The 16765-nt window shown below is 44.4% G+C and overlaps 1 protein-coding gene across 2 annotated transcripts in view; it reads left to right on the top strand.

Moving 5' to 3' along the window:
• RNF25 (ring finger protein 25) overlaps window positions 1–16765 on the top strand; it is a 92925-nt gene that overhangs the window by 73877 nt on the left and 2283 nt on the right. For both annotated transcript variants that reach the window (XM_033944788.1, XM_033944787.1), the window contains exon 9: window positions 7845–7979. In XM_033944788.1, coding sequence (XP_033800679.1) covers window positions 7845–7979 — 135 coding nt within the window. The remainder of the gene's footprint in view (window positions 1–7844; window positions 7980–16765) is intronic.

The following is a 16765-nucleotide window of genomic DNA, read 5'->3' as shown; positions in this document are numbered from 1 at the left end:
GTACTATGCACAATAATATTTTCTCTGTTACTGCTCCCACCCTCTGGAATTCAGCACCGGCGTTCTTAAGAGAAATCTGTACATTAGATAAGTTCAAAACCAGCTTAAAAACAATGTTTTTTAACAATGCGTTTGCAGTATGACTGTCCTTTTAAGGATATTTAAATGGATTTTTAGCCCAGATTCTGTGACAATGATAGCAAATAAGGTTAAATTTTTACTCCTTTCCTTCCGTTTTTTCCTAACTGTTCTTACCTTTCTGTTCATTGTAGTTCTACCCTTTTTCCTCTCATGTAAGTTTTATTTGTGAGACCCTGTAAATGTCTTTATTGGACAAAAAATGTAGTTACTAATTTTAATATGTCTGTAACACCCTGCTTTCTGTTTTTTATTTATTGTAAAGCTACTTTGTAATTTAAAAAGGCAGGATAACAAATTTTTAATAAACTTGAATCTATTGGTGGTAGAGACAGGTGTCCAAAGGAGTGCCTCCACATTTCCTCCTAGGTGATACTGATGACAGATTCCAGTCTTTCCGACTAGGAATGTTGTTGTGAGAGTCATCCAGAACAGGTCTGATGGTTACCCTCTCAGAGAAAACAGTCCATCAACAGATTGGAACTGAGAACTGATCGCCTAGCGCTGCAGTCATTCAAAAAGACCTTGGATGGCAATGCAGTCAGGTCTTCTTGGACAATGCCACAACACCAAGAGTGCTCCGTTGAATCTACAAGCTATTTTGGACATGCAATTAGTGGGGGTGGACAATGTGCAAGCACACTATCTCAGTGGCCAGACTATGGATCCAGGAGAGTGGTCCTTATCCCAGAGCGCTTTCAAAAAAATTGTAAGGCGCTGTGGGAGACCAAAGTTTGATTTAATGGCATCAGCAGGCAACAAGAAGGCTGCTCAATTCTTCAGCCATAAAATTGAGCCGGGAAACACAGCATAGGCACCTTGAATCAGCTGTGACCAATGAAGCAACGGCTGTACTTTTTCCCCCATGGCCAGTGATAGGTTGAAAGAATAGCGACCCATCAAGGGATGGTGATTCTTGTGGCCTCAGATTGGCTGCACTGCCCATGGTATGTGGATCTAGTTCAGCTACAGCAGGATGAGTTCCTGACTGCTACTTCACCCAGCGCTACTCCCACAGGGTCCAATTGGCCTGGAGAGTTTGGAATGCTTTGGGTTTATGGCAAAGGTTACTCATAGAGGGACATAGCTACACTAATACAATCTAAGAAACTAACTACAGTCGCAGCCTTTGCTGAGGTTTGGAAGACTTTCAGCGCTGGTATGCAGAACAGAAGATAGAGCCTATTAGGGCTCTAGTTTCCACGGTCCTACCATCTCTTCAGTTGGCACCCTTAAGGTAAAGGTAGCAAGCCTCTCATGCTTCAGGGCCATCTGGAGAAGGGCTCTTTGGCCATATGGATGTGTCCAGGTTTCTGAAAGGGGCATTGTGTTTGCATCCTCCTCTGCGACAACCATTTCAACGTGGAACTTAACATTGGGCTGCGGGCCCTTAATAAAGTCACATATGAGCCCTTACAAGAGGCATCACTGATGCACCTGATAGGTCAGTTTTCCTGGTAGCCATTGCCTTGGCAAAAAGAGTCTTGGCATGTTGGTCTCTGTTATATAAGGAACCGATTTACAGAGGTGGGTATTTCTTTTCGCACAGTGCCCTCCTTTCTGCCAAAGGTGGTGTCTACGGTCCATGTCGATCAGGAGGTCCAACTGCCTGTATTTCACGCAACAGGTGGAAAGAAAACTGATAGCGTTTTGGCATTATTGGAAGTGAGGAGAGTTCTCCGTCATCTAGAGGTGACAAATGATTTTCATCTTTCAGAGCATTTTTTTTTGTGCTTACCAGTCCTTGCAGACTGAGAAAGCCAGCCTCCAAGGTTCCTATTTCCAGATGGATCTGCATGACCATTTTGTCTGCTTACATTGGCTATGGTAAACAAGTCAACAATCTCCCTGAAGGCACATTCCAATAGAAGTGGCATCCTCAAAGGCAGAATCCCAGGCTGGTCTACTCAAGGAGGTCTGTAGGGCAGTTACATAGCCCATTTCCTGTATTTTCCAAAGTTTTACAGAGTGAACATGTCAACACAAATGGACACCACATCTGAGTCTTCTGTGCTACCCCACCCTAGACTCAGCAGACAGCTTTGATATGTCTCACATGTCAAGACTCGCATCTCTTTTGCTCTGGAAGAGAAGATTAGGTTCTTACCTCAATAATCTTCTTTCTAGTAGAAAGAGATGCAAATGTTGATGGCCTGCCCTGTCAGATTGTTGCTTAGCCTGCTTTTTGTCTCAAACATATGTGCATCTCCAGATGGTCTGTGAGCTTCTAAGAAAATATGAAGATGATTACTGTTCTTCGATTCAACAAGTATAAAGAGCTAGAAGTTAGCTCTATAGACATTACATTACATTAGGGATTTCTATTCCGCCATTACCTTGCGGTTCAGTGCGGATTACAAATGATTTGTCCAGAGATTAGAAGTATTTAGGGAGTAGTTTGTACATTTCTTTGAGTAGTTAAGAATTACATCTGTAGTAGTTGCAGGTGATGCAACCTTTAGGGGAGACTATAGGAGTTGAATATATCACGGGTCGTATCGAGGTGGAAGAGGATATCTTCCGTCTTATGGGACCTTTGTCCACCAGAGGGCATCCGCTGAAAATCAGGGGAGGGAAATTTCATGGTGACTCCAGAAAGTATTTCTTCACTGAGAGGGTGGTCGATCATTGGAATGAACTCCCACGGCAGGTGATTGAGGCCAACAGCGTGGCAGATTTCAAAAATAAATGGGATATTCATGTGGGATCTCTAATGAGGTAAGGGCAGGGGGTGGTGAGCAAAATCAAGGAGAAGGGTCACTAGAGTGGGCAGACTTGATGGGCTTTGGCCCTTTTCTGCCATCATTTTTCTATGTTTCTATGTTTTGAATAAATGTTAGTGCTGGTTGCACTCGGGGAGGTGCCTTGTTTGTATATATATATATATTTTTTTTTTTTTTTTTTTTTTTTACTATTACATATCACTTATATAGTGCTGAAAGGTGTACTCGGCACTGTACATTTTGACATTTATAGATGGTCCCTGCTCGGAAGAGCTTACAATCTAACTTAGACAGACAAACATGATATAGAGGATAGGGGATGCAGATCACAAGGTGAGAGGAGTTAGGAGTCAAAAGCATTCTCAAAGAGGTGTGCTTTTAAACGGGCCTTGAACACTGCCAGAGACGGAGCCCGCCGTAGGGATTCAAGCAGCTTATTCCAAGCATATGGTGCAGCAAGGCAGAAGGAATGGAGTCTGGAATTGGCAGTTAAAGAAAAGGGCACAGATAGGAGGGACTTACCAGCAGAGCGGAGCTCACGGGGTGGGTATGGGGGGATCATAAACATAGAAACATAGAAGTTGACGGCAGAAAAGGGCTACAGCCCATCAAGTCTGCCCACTCTGCTTACCCACCCCCTGTCTATGCCCTAATGACCCAATTTTCTTATCTTGACCCTCGTAGGGATCCCACATGGGTATCTCATTTATTCTTAAAGTCTGGCACGCTGTCTGCCTCGATCACCTGCACTGGAAGCTTGTTCTAATGATCAATCACTCTCTCTGTGAAGAAATACTTTCTGGTGTCGCCATGAAATTTTCCGTCCCTGAGTTTGAGCGGGTGCCCTCTTGTGGCTGAGAGTCCCTTGAGAAAGAAAATATCATCTTCCACTTCGACACGTCCCGTGAGGTACTTAAATGTTTCGATCATGTCTCCCCTCTCCCTACGTTCCTCGAGAGTGTAGAGCTGCAATTTGTTCAGTCTCTCTTCGTACGAGAGACCCTTGAGCCCCGAGATCATCCTGGTGGCCGTCCGCTGAACCAATTCAATTCTGCGCACAGCTTTAGTGTAATGTGGCCTCCAGAATTGCACACAGTACTCCAGATGAGGTCTCACCATGGCCCTGTACAACGGCATCATGACTTCAGGCTTTCGGCTGACGAAACTTCTATTGATACAACCCAATATCTGCCTTGCCTTAGATGAAGCCTTCTCCACTTGATTGGCAGTTTTCATGTCTGCACTGATGATTACTCCTAAATCTCGTTCTGCTGAAGTCCTAGTTAAAGTTTCTCCGTTCAAGAAGTACGTCCTGCATGGATTTCCGCTTCCGAGGTGCATAACCTTACATTTCTTAGCATTGAAGCCTAGCTGCCAGGTTGAGGACCAACTTTCCAATATAAGCAGGTCCTGCGCCATATAATTCTGTAAACTGCATTCACTTACTATATTACATAGTTTGGCGTCATCGGCGAATAGTGTTATTTTACCTTGAAGCCCTTGAGTCAGATCCCCTATGAATATGTTGAAAAGGAGTGGACCCAGGACCGAGCCCTGCGGCACTCCACTGGTCACCTCCGATGTTTTAGAGAGGGTACCATTAACCACCACCCTCTGAAGTCTGCCACTCAGCCAATCATTGACCCATGCAGTTAGTGTCTCTCCTAACCCCATCGATTCCATCTTGCTTAGCAGCCTGCGGTGTGGGACACTGTCAAAAGCTTTACTGAAGTCCAGGTACACGACGTCCAAAGACTCTCCAAAGTCCAACTTTCTTGTTACCCAGTCAAAGAAGCTGATGAGATACCCTTGGTGAATCCATGCTGACTGGGATCCCGAAGATTCCCTTCATTCAAGATCGTGCCCAATTTGCTTTTAATTAGTGTTTCCATGAGTTTGCACACTATTGATGTGAGACTCACCGGTCTATAATTCGCAGCCTCTGCCCTGCAACCCTTTTTATGCAGAGGAACGACATTAGCTAATTTCCAGTCCAGGGGAACTTTCCCCTTACTTAGGGAGAGATTGAATAGCTCAGCCAACGGTTTCGCCAGGACATCGCTCAATTCTCTGAGCACTCTTGGGTGCAAATTGTCTGGTCCCATAGCTTTGTTCACCTTGAGTCTTGCCAGTTCACTGTAAACTTTACCTGGTGTGAACTCAAAATTCTGAAACGGGTCTTCTGTGCTTTGTGTTGCCTTCAAATGCGGACCGTGTCCCGGTGCCTCACAGGTGAAGACCGAGCAGAAGTATTCATTCAGTAGTTCAGCTTTATCGGAATCTGCTTCCACGTAACTTCCGTCCGGTCTTCTAAGGCGTACTATCCCGCCTGTGTTCCTTTTTCTGTCACTAATATACCTGAAGAAGGATTTGTCCCCCTTTTTAATGTTTTTTGCCAGAATTTCTTTCACTCGAAGTTTTGCCTCCCTAACTGCCATTTTGACCGCTGTAGACCTGGTCCTATATTCTACCTTTGCCTCTCTTTTCTCCATGCGCTTGTAGGAGAGAAACGCTTTTTTCTTCTCCTTAATGAGATGCGAGATCTCTGCGGTGAACCATTGGGGTTTATTGTTTCTTTGTCGTTTATTTACTGATTTTATGAAGCGGCTAGTTGCTTCATGTATGGTTGATTTCAGTGTTAACCACTTAGCTTCTACATCATCGGTCTCCGCTTGGTCCTGCAACGTCCGATGGACGAAATCTCCCATGTGTGCGAAGTCTGTGCCCCGGAAATTGAGTACCTTTGTTTTCGTGTTTGATCTAGGGAAGCCTTTCCTAAGGTTGAACCATACTATGTTGTGGTCGCTGGAGGCTAGCGTATCTCCTACTGAGACCTCTGAGACGCTTTCTCCATTGGTGAGTACCAGGTCGAGGATCTCCTGGGCCCTAGTGGGCTCCGTTACCATTTGTTTGAGACGTGCTCCCTTTATGGTGGTTAAGAGCCTCCTGCTACCGCTGGTTGTCGCTGAAAATGAGTTCCAGTCTGCATCAGGCATATTGAAGTCCCCTAGCAGTACAGCTTCTCCTCGTAGAGTGATATTCTCTATGTCTTCAATTAATTCTGCGTCCATGTCTTCCAGTTGTCTTGGGGGTCTGTATACCACACCTAGATACAAGCATTTTTCTCTGCCTCTTGCCAGGTTTACCCAGAGGAGATAAGTGAATTGAATAGAAATAGTGAGGGGCAGCTGAGTGAGTGCATTTGTAGGTCAGTAAGTGGAGTTTGAATTGTATTAGGAATCGAACTGGAAGCCAATGAAGTGGTTTTAGGAGAGGAGTAATATGAGTAAAGCGGCTCTCCCAGAATATGAGTCATGCAGCCGAATTCTGGAAGGATTGGAGGGGAGCGAGATCGCTAAGTGGAAGGCCTGAGAGTAGCAAGTTGCAGTAATCTGTGAGGTGATGAGGGCATGGATAAGTGTTTTGGTAATGTGCTCAAAGAGGAAGGGTTGGATTTTGATAATATTATAGAGGAAGAAGCGGCAGGTTTTAGCGATATGTTGTATCTGGGCGGTGAAGGAGAGAGAGGAGTCGAAGATGACCCCTAGATTATGAGCAGACAAAACAGGAAGAATGAGAGTATTGTTCACAGAGATGGAGAGTGAGAAAAGCAGAGAGGTGAGATTAGGCAGGAAGATGGGCAACTCTGTTTTAGCCATATTCAATTTTAGATGGCGGTGAGACATCCAGGGGCAATGTCGGACAGGCATACTGGTCTGGGTTTCAGTAGAGATATTTGGCGCAGAGATATAGATCTGGGAGTCATTAGTATAGAGGTGATACTAGAAGTCGTGGGAGGAGATAATCGCTCCAAGTGAGAAAGTGTAGATTGAGAAAAGGAGCAGTCCCAGGACTGAGCCTTGAGGTACACCAATTGATAGCAGGAAGGCTTTGGAAGAGGAACCACCATTACATACACTGCAGGTGAGAAGAAAACAAGGAGAGGGTAGAACCCTGGAATCCCAACAAAGACAATGTATCAAGGAGTAGGAGGTGATCAACAGTATCAAAAGACAGCAGACAGATAAGAAAGATGAGGATAGAGTAGAGGCCTTTGGATCTGGCCAAGAACAGGTCATTGGAAACTTTAGTAAGGGAAGTTTCCGTGGAATGCAGCGGGTGAAAGCCTGACTCAAGTGGACCTAGAATAGCATGGGATGAGAGGATGTCCAAGCAGCGGCAGTGAACAGCATGTTCAAGTAACTTGGATAAGAAAGGCAGGAGGGAGATGAGGCAATAGTTGGAGGGACACGTGGGGTCCAGTGAGGTTTTCTTGAGGAAGGGTGTGACAACAGCATGTTTGAAGGCATCAGGGACAGTTGCAAGGGAGAGCGATAGGTTGAGGATGTGATAGAGAGGAGGGATGACAGAGGGCGAGTTAACATAGGTGAGTGGAAATAAGATCGGAGGAGCAGGAAATTGATTTGGGGGATGAGAGAAGGTGTGTGTTTTCCTCCTTGGTGATCTCAGAGAAAGGAGAGTGTAGCAGATGTTGAGGGGAGGTTAGTAGATGGGGCAGATGGAGGGAGGGGAGGGGTCTATTGGTTTGATTAAATGTTGTGCAGAGCAGAAAAGACTTGAGGAGTTCCCTGTGCCTTCCTTTATATTTTCCTTCTCCTTAGGGGTTATCCATTACTTTAGTGAGACACTGCCCAGTTACACAAGGAGGTGGAATTTAAAAAAAAAAAAAAAGTAGATGATGCTTTCTGCAATCCTTGCAGGTGTAGAAGTAACCCATTTGTCAAGACTCACATCTCTTTCTATTGGAAAGAAGATTATCGAGGTAAAAATCTAATCTTCCAATCTCGTTGTTTTGATCAAGTTGTGTGTATGTATAATTTTTTAAATTTGAAGAAAAGCATGCTTTATTATTACCACATTTTACCTGTCCCTTCAATTGTTCATTATATAGTTATGCTTCACATGAGCTTTAGAAATATTCATAATTGTCTTTGTGTCTTTCATTCTTTTTTCCCATGCCAGGAAGAATACTGTCCTAATGCCCAGACAAAGCAGCGCCAGCAAGAACTGCTACAAATTTACAAGCGGCAGCAAGCAAAGGGTGGGATCATTGATCCTGAGGCAGAGAAGAACCGATACTTCATCAGCTTGCAAACGGTGAGAGACAGATGTACTGCTATCAAGGTCTCATTGATAGCTTTCTTTTATAAACACTTTAATATTTATATTATTTAAATTTGTTCTGTCTTTTTAGTAATATTTCAAAGCAAGTTACATTCGGGTACAGTTGAATAATGACCCTCATCAGTGGAGTGTCATAGCCATGAGAGAGCACATTAAACATCAGATTATAAAAGGCAAGGCTTATGTTTTTAAAATGGCTGCAGTTGTTAAGATTAAACAAAACTTAAAACAGTCTTCTACTCCTCCAGCTTAGAAATCAAGCTAGTTCATAGTTTTCAGTGTTAGCTGAAAATGCTTTTCAAAATACTTTTAGGGAGTATCCATTTTAAGTATTGTCATTTTTGTAGTCATGCCTCTCCTGCCTTAAGGTATATGTTTTTCTAATTAAGGACCATTCTAGTTTTTATGATTTGATCAATGAGTGCTCGTGATGTACATTCCTTACTGTCCATGCAAGATCAGTCCAAATAGTTGTCTCTCTGCCAGCAAATGAAGAATGAAAAAAAAAGCTGAGTTGACTTCACTCCTATTATAGGGGCTGGTGCTGCCTTATACTGTTCAGTGTTTCTTTAACTCCATTAGATGGTGCAGATACATAGACAAATGAAGCAGAATTACTAGGCATCACAGGGTGATGGTCTCTGGGTCATCTGTTTCTGATGCAGGTCAAACTCCCAGAAGTAATCAAACTATTTCTGTACAAAAAGGGTAATAGATGTATGGAACCATCTCCCAGCGAAGGAAGTACATATGAGAACTTTATCCGAATCCAGGAAAGCATAGGATAAAACATAGGCTTTCTTAGGGAGAGGAAAACACTGTAGAACCTAGTGATTGATATGGATAGGCAGAATGGATTAGCCATATGGTCTTTATCTGCCATCATTGTGTCTATTTCTAGTAAGTGTACTTTCAGGACTTTTGTCTTAGGCTAAACCCTAGAGGTACCTTCTAAATATTTCTCTATTTAGGACCCCATTTTATATCACCATTTATATGTCCTGTATCATACTAATCTTTTGTGGCCAAAATCGTTTAAATGTCCAGAAAAATATTTACTAGTATTGCTTTATATGCACAAGTACCATCTATATAAATGTGCTTCAACCTGGACTATACGTGATAGTGTGTTTTCAAAACACACTATCACGTATAGTCCAGGTTGAAGCACATTTATATAGATGGTACTTGTCCATATAAAGCTGTATCATACTAAGACATGGCTAAACATAAGAACATAAGTAATGCCTCTACTGGGTCAGACCAGAGGTCCATCATGCCCAGCAGCCCGCTCATGCGACGGCCCATCAGGTCGATGACCTGTATAGTAATCCTCTATCCCCTTTTCCTTCAGGAAATCATCCAATCTCTTCTTGAACCCCAAAACCGTATGCTGTCCTATCACGCCCTCTGGAAGCGCATTCCAGGTGTCCACCACCCTCTGGGTGAAGAAGAACTTCCTAGCATTAGTTCTGAATCTGTCCCCTTTTAATTTTTCCGAATGCCCTCTTGTTCTTGTAGTTTTCGAAAGTTTGACGAATCTGTCCCTCTCTACTTTCCCTATGCCCTTCATGATCTTGTAAGTCTCTATCATATCCCCTCTAAGTCTCTGCTTCTCCACGGAAAAGAGCCCCAGTTTCTCCAATCTTACAGTATATGAAAGGTTTTCCATACCTTTTATCAAGCGTGTTGCTCTCTTCTGAACCCTCTCGAGTATCGCCATATCCTTCTTTAGGTACGGTGACCAATATTGGATGCAGTACTCCAGGTGCGGATGCACCATCACCCGATACAACGGCAGGATAACTTCTTTTGTTCTGGTTGTAATACCCTTCTTGATTATATCTAGCATTCTATTCGCTATCTAGCATTCTATTCGCTTTCTTAGCGGCCGCTGCGCACTGTGCCAACGGCTTCATTGTCTTGTCCACTATTACCCGCAAGTCTCTTTCTTGGATACTCTCACTCAATGACAGCCCTCCCATCGTGTAGCTGTACCTTGGGTTTCTGTTTCCTACGTGCAAGACTTTACATTTCTCTACATTAAACTTCATCTGCCATCTCGTTGCCCACTCCCCTAGTTTGTTCAGGTCCCTTTTTAAATCTTCGCAGTCTTCTATAGTCCTAGCCCCATTAAATAGTTTGGTGTCGTCTGCGAATTTTATTACTTCGCACTTTGTCCCTGTTTCTAGATCATTTATTAATACATTGAATAGCAGCAGTCCAAGCACCGACCCCTGCGGAACACCACTCGTGACCCTCCTCCAGTCCGAGTAGTGGCCCTTCACTTCTACCCTCTGCTTCCTACCTGCCAACCAATTCTTGATCCATCAAGTGTACGTCTCCTTCCACCCCATGGTTCTTCAATTTCCAAAGTTCATGGGGTACCTTGTCAAAGGCTTTTTGGAAGTCTAAGTATGCAATGTCTATGGGGTCCCCTTTGTCCATCTGTTTGTTATTTCCTTTGAAGAAGTGCAATAAGTTCATCAGGCACGATCTTCCCTTGCAGAAGCCATGTTGGCTTGTTATCATAAGTTTATTCCTTTCTAGATGCTCCTCGATGCTATCTTTTATCAGTGCTTCCGCCATTTTCCCTGGAACCGAGGTCAGACTTACCGGTCTGTAGTTCCCCGGGTCACCTCTCGATCCCTTTTTAAAAATGGGCTAAAAATGGCTATCTTCCGGGATCACGCCTGTTTTCAGGGATAGATTACAGACTTGCTGTAGTAGTTCCGCTATTTCCTCCTTTAGTTCTTTTCAGTACCCTAGGGTGGATTTCGTCCGGGCCCGGTGATTTGTCAGTTTTTAATTTTTCTATCTGCCTGTGTACGTCTTTGAGGCTTACTTCCATGGATGTTAATTTTTCTGCTTGGTCTCCTTTGAAGATTTGTTCAGGTTCCAGTATATTAGATGTGTTTATAAATACTGACGAAAAGAACATGTTTAGTCTTTCTGCCACTTCTTTCTCCATCTTCACCACTCCCTTACTATCTCCGTCATCCAGCAGTCCCACCTCCTCCCTAGCCGGCTGCTTCCCTTTAACATATCTGAAAAATGGTTTGAAATTTCGTGCTTCCCTGGCTAGCCTCTCTTCATATTCTCTTTTTGCTTTTCTAACCACAAGGTGACATTCTTTTTGATACTTCCTGTGTTCTTTGCAGTTCTCCTCGGTTTTGCCCTTTTTCCATTTCTTGAAAGAATTCTTCTTATTGCCATTCACTACAATCACATTTTAATTCTAGGAGATGATGTTATTCACCAATGGAAGTCAGACTTTGTTGCAAGAATTCTTCAAAATCCTTATTACATAGGTTATGCATGTTCTCTCTCATGGTTAGAACAGTCCATTGATGAGGGTCACTATTAGAGAATGACATGGTGGCTGTTACCCGCCGAAATGGTGAGGGGGAAAAAGTACTCACTGTGGGTACGGGGACAAGGCCATCCACCGACCCGTGGAGCGGTGAATGGCCTTGTCCCCGCAGTTAAGGGAAGGAACGCACACTGCTCCCTCCTTTCTTCCTACCTATCCGAATCTGTCTCCCTCCTCCTTACCTTTGCGGCGCGGTTTTGAGTAACTTCTTCACAGAGCCATCAGAGCCTGCAAGCAGTAGTGTGCGTGTGTGGGCATAAGCTTCTCCTCTGACACAACTTCCGGTTGCGTCAGAAGAGAAGCTTTCGCCCACACACGCACGCTACTGCTTGCAGACTTCGACGGCTTTGTGAAAAAGTTACTCAAAACGCGCCGCAAAGGTAAAGGGGAGGAAGAGAGAGAGATAGATAGATTCGGGTAGGTAGGAAGGAGGGAGGGGGCCGCGAGAGGGGTGCTGAAGGGCGGTGAGGTGGCGAGAGGGAAGGGTGGTGGAGGAAAGGAGCAGACACTGAAGGGGGGTGGAGAGGCTGAAAGGAAATGGGGAATAGATAGTGGAGAGAAGACACTGAAGGGAAATGGGGAAGACAGAGTGGGGAGAAGACACTGAAGGGAAATGGGGAACAGAGAGTGGGGAGAAGACGCTGAAGGGAAATGGGGGAGAAGACGCTGAAGGGAAATGGGGAAGACAGAGTGGAGAAAAGACACTGAAAGGAAACGGGGGAGAAGACACTGAAGGGAAATGGGGAAGACAGAGTGGGGAGAAGACGCTGAAGGGAAATAGGGAAGAAAGAGTGGGGAGAAGACGCTGAAGGGAAATGGGGAACAGAGAGTGGGGAGAAGGCACTGAAGGGAAATGGGGAACAGAGAGTGGGGGAAGACGCTGAAGGGAATGGGGAAGAGAGAGTGGGAAGAAGACACTGGAAGGGAAGAAGACAGAGATGCCAGACTATGGGGGAGCGGAGGGAAGAAGATGGGTGCCAGACCAATTGGTGGGGAGGGGGGTTAAGGGAGAGGCACAGTAACAGAGCAAATGGAAGATGCAGAGAGTGGATGGAAGAAATTGAATGAGAAGATGAGGAAAGCAGAAACCAGACAATAAAGGTAGAAAAAAAATTTATATTTATTTATTTTCTTTTAGCTTTAGGATAAAGTAGTATATTAGTTGTGTTTATAAAAATTTATAAACAAAACCCTGTCAGCTGAACATCTCTTTCTCTAGTTCAGCAGCTAGAACTTTGATTTATAATGAAGGAATAAGCTAAATATTGCAGTACTGAGGCTTGTATGGATGCTGCGAGGATAGTAGTCGCGGGGACAGTGGTCGTGGGGACGGGGTGGGGATAGTGGTTGCAGGGACGGGGTGGTGACGGGGACAAATTTTTTCCCCGTGTCATTCTCTAGTCACTCTTCAACTGTACTTGAATGTAACTTCTTTTGTCATCCTCAGATCTCCACTCGATCTCCTCAGTTGCTGCCTTTGATAGGCTCTCAACTTGAATAAACTTTTATCACTCGTGGTCTAAATAATGTTAATCTTGTTACTCTAGTTGACTGCATGCTCACCCTTTCCTAGCTTGCAATGAAATGCGGTGAAGGACTTCAGTGAATCCCCAGCTCTACAGCCCTACTTTTTCTTTTGTTTGTTTACTTTTTGATTGGTGCAGCTCAATCAATCAAAGTGCATCGAGCATAAAAGTTTTTTTTTAAAAAGAAAGAAAAAAAAGTGCATCAGCAGGTCTGTAAATCCAAACAGCCCCCTGAAGGCCCTGACAGCACTGCTCTGAATTTGCAGTGTTTGACTCCACATCTGCCCCAGCTCTGCAACTGCCTGTCGTGGGGGGGGGGGGTTTTCTTCTGTTTTTTTAGCATCTTTCTGTTTTCCCTTCTCTCACTGATTCAGCACCCCGCCTCCAGCAAGTCCAGTCCCTCTCTTTTGTCCTTTTTCGGCATTCCCACCCCACCACACACCAGTCCTTTAAACATATTTTCTTTGCTGGCATTGGTCACAGCAGCGCTTAAGGGCAACCAGAACTAGCCCCTTCCTTCTGCGCACTCCGCCCATGCTTATACAGGAAGTTGTGTCTGTTGGATGGGATGTGGCAAAAGGAAAGAGTCAGCTCTGGCTGCTTGGCGGCAGCAGCACTTACAATGCCAGCAAAGAAAAATTGTTTAAAGGACCAGTGGGGGTGAGAATGCTGAGAAAGGGTGAAAGAGAGGGACTGGATCCAGGGGAAGCACTGCTGTGGTGGGGGCAGAAAAGGAGAAGCTCAGGAAGAGGTGCTGGACAAGTTGGGTACTGAGGGAGATGCACTAGACTTGCAGGGTGTGGGGGAGAGAACATAAGAACATAAGAAATGCCTTCACCGGATCAGACCTTAGGTCCATTTAATCCAGTGACCTGCACACGCGGAGGCCAAACTAGGTTTTCCCTGATGAAGACCTTGTTAACCCATATACCTCAATGTGATTTGCAAGAAGGTGTGCATCCAACTTGCCCTTGAATCCCAGAATGGTGGTCTCCATCACAACCTCCTCCGGGAGAGCATTCCAAGCGTCCACCACTCGCTGTGTGAAACAGAACTTCCTGACATCTGTCCTGGGCCTGTTGCCCCTCAGTTTCAGTTCATGACCTCTCGTCCGTGTCACATTTGACAATGTGAATAATGATGTTTCTTGCTCTATTTTGTCGAATCCTTTTAGTATTTTAAAAGTCTCTATCATATCCCCTCGCAGTCTTCTCTTCTCGAGGGTGAACAATCCCAATTTTCCGAGGCGTTTTTGTAACTCAGATTCTCCATACCCTTTACTAGCTTCGTGGCTCGCCTCTGCATCCTTCCTTAGGTAGGGAGACCAATGTTGGATACAGTACTCCAAGTGTGGTCTGACCATTGCTCTGTGAAGCGGCATTATGACATTCGCCGATCTACTTGTGATTCCCTTCTTTATCATGCCCAACATCCTGTTTGCTTTCTTTGCCGCTGCTGCGCATTGAGCCGACGGCTTCAGGGTCCTGTCTATCAGTACCCCCAGGTCCCTTTCTTGTTCGCTCTTGCCCAATGTGGCACCTAACATTTTATATTCATGGTTCAGGGGACAGGGGGAGCAAGAAGTCTAGACTTCTGTGAGGAAAGGAACAGGAAAAATGCCAGACTAAGGAGGAAGGGCGAAAGTAAGAGATGCTGGACTGTGAAGGCTGGAAGGGAGAGGGAGAGGGAAGCAAGAGAGACAGAAAAAGATGCCAGACTGTAGGGAATGCAGAGAAGAGGGAGGCGAAATGATGGGGTGGGGGCAGAAAGGAGAGAGACAGAGATGCTGGACCACACGAATGTGGGAGACGCATAGGGCAGGGAGAGAAAGAGAGAAAGCATTGGGCAAAGAGAGCAGACAGAAGGGAGAAGCTGGATCCAGGCATGGATAGGAACACAAAGAGAATGCTGAGCATAGTGGGAGCACTGGGACATGGACACACAAGGGTGATGCTGGATAGAGAGGGAGTAGGGACACAGGCCATGCTGAATATTCTGGGGGATAAAGACACAAATCTTTATCTTTATTTCTAACTTTTTACCCTGCATGTCAGATGAAGCAGTATAGGGTGGTTTACAAAACTGAAAGGAAAAGAACTCCAAACAATAAGAAAGAATCAGTTATGTAAGAAAAAAATCAGTAAGTGTTATATATAACTATTTTCTATTGGTGATTACGCAACTTTGCAACAATAAAAATCAAAATTGTACAAATGAATCATCCATTTTACTTTTTATGCAGATATATACACATCTATTTAAACAGAACAAAATTTTATACAATAAAGCTATTGTGCACTACCCCTCCCTCCATCAGTAACAACGTTAAACAAATGGGGTGATGCTGTACATGGTTGCTCAGGGAAACAGGGACAATTCTGAATAAGAAGGGCTGACACACAGAGGGGCAGTACTGGATATGGAGGTGATAGGGATATAGAGACACACAGAAGGGACATGCTGAAACTTAGGGGAGGATAGAAACACAGAGAAGATGGATGATGTACATGGAGAAAGATGAAATGTCAAATAAACAGGAGAAGCTGGCAAGAGTTAAGAAACTTGAGACTGGACTCGATACAATTGTGTTTTAGATTTCGGCCCCTTAACGTGATTTAGTTTGACACCCCTGCTCTACAGTAATCCAGGCCCAAGTCACAGCCTGCCTGTTTAACATTGCCACCTGGCTGTCTCACCACCATCTAAAATAGAATATGGCTAAGACCAAGATCCTTATTTTTCTGTCTAAACCCATCCCTCTCCCCATTCTCTATTTCTGTGGACTACACTCCTCCTCACTGTCTTGTCCACTTGTAACCTTGGTGTCATATTTGACTCCTCTCTCCTCTGCTCAGATCCAACAAATTGCTTAAGCCTTTTGCTTCTTTATAATATTACCAAAATCCAACCTCTCCGTTCTGAATATATTACCAAAACCCTTTTCCACACTCATCACCTCTCGCTTAGATTACTTTAACCTGCTTTTCTCAGGCCTTCTGCTCAACCATCTCTCTCCCCTTCAATCCTTGCAAAATTTTGCTGCACAACTTATATTCTGCAAAAGCCACCATACTCAGATTACCCCTCTCCTCAAGTCACTTCATTGGCTCCCCATCCATTTCTGAATACAATTCAAACTTTTCTTACTGACCTGCAACTGCATTCATTCTACAGCCCCTCAAAATCTCTCCTCACTTATCTCTACCTATGCTCTCCCCACCATGAACTCCATTCATCGGGCAAGTCCCTCTTATCTGTAACCTTCTCCTCAATTACCAACTCCAGACTCTGTCCCTTCTATCTTGCTTTATCATATTCCTGGAACACACTGCCTGAGTCATTGTCAGGCTCTGTCTCTAGCAGTATTCAAATCCAAGCTAAAAGCCTACTTTGTGAAGGCTGCTAACTCCCATGCACCAGAAAAATACCTATGATCCATCTTATTCTCTTTGCAAGAACCGCCGCTCCCCCCCCCCCCCCCCCCCCCCCCCCCGTCCGTCCGTACAAATTAGATTGTAAGCTGTTCTAAGCAGGGACTGTCTATTACATGTTAAATGTACCGTGCTGCATATATCTTTCAATGCTATAGACATGATAAATAGTAAATTTGTAAATTTCTATTTCTAACCGCTCCTGCCAAGTTACTTAGTAGCACTAATCCATTCATTACTCACTTAGAACTAGATCATTGCAACTCAAACTACTGTGTCAAAGAGAGGTAGGATAATTTATATGGTTTTCACCAATATTCTGAATAATTGTGACAGCCACACCTACTTCTGTCTTAGCCAGTAAGTTTTGAGGTCCTGCCCACATCCCATCCCTTTTGATGATGTCACCAAATGTTTTGATCCACTTAT

Source organism: Geotrypetes seraphini, chromosome 5, assembly GCF_902459505.1.
Source record: "Geotrypetes seraphini chromosome 5, aGeoSer1.1, whole genome shotgun sequence".
NCBI lineage: Eukaryota > Metazoa > Chordata > Amphibia > Gymnophiona > Dermophiidae > Geotrypetes > Geotrypetes seraphini.
The sequence above is the reverse complement of the archived record's forward strand: the minus strand, read 5'-3'. Positions and strand labels throughout refer to the sequence as shown.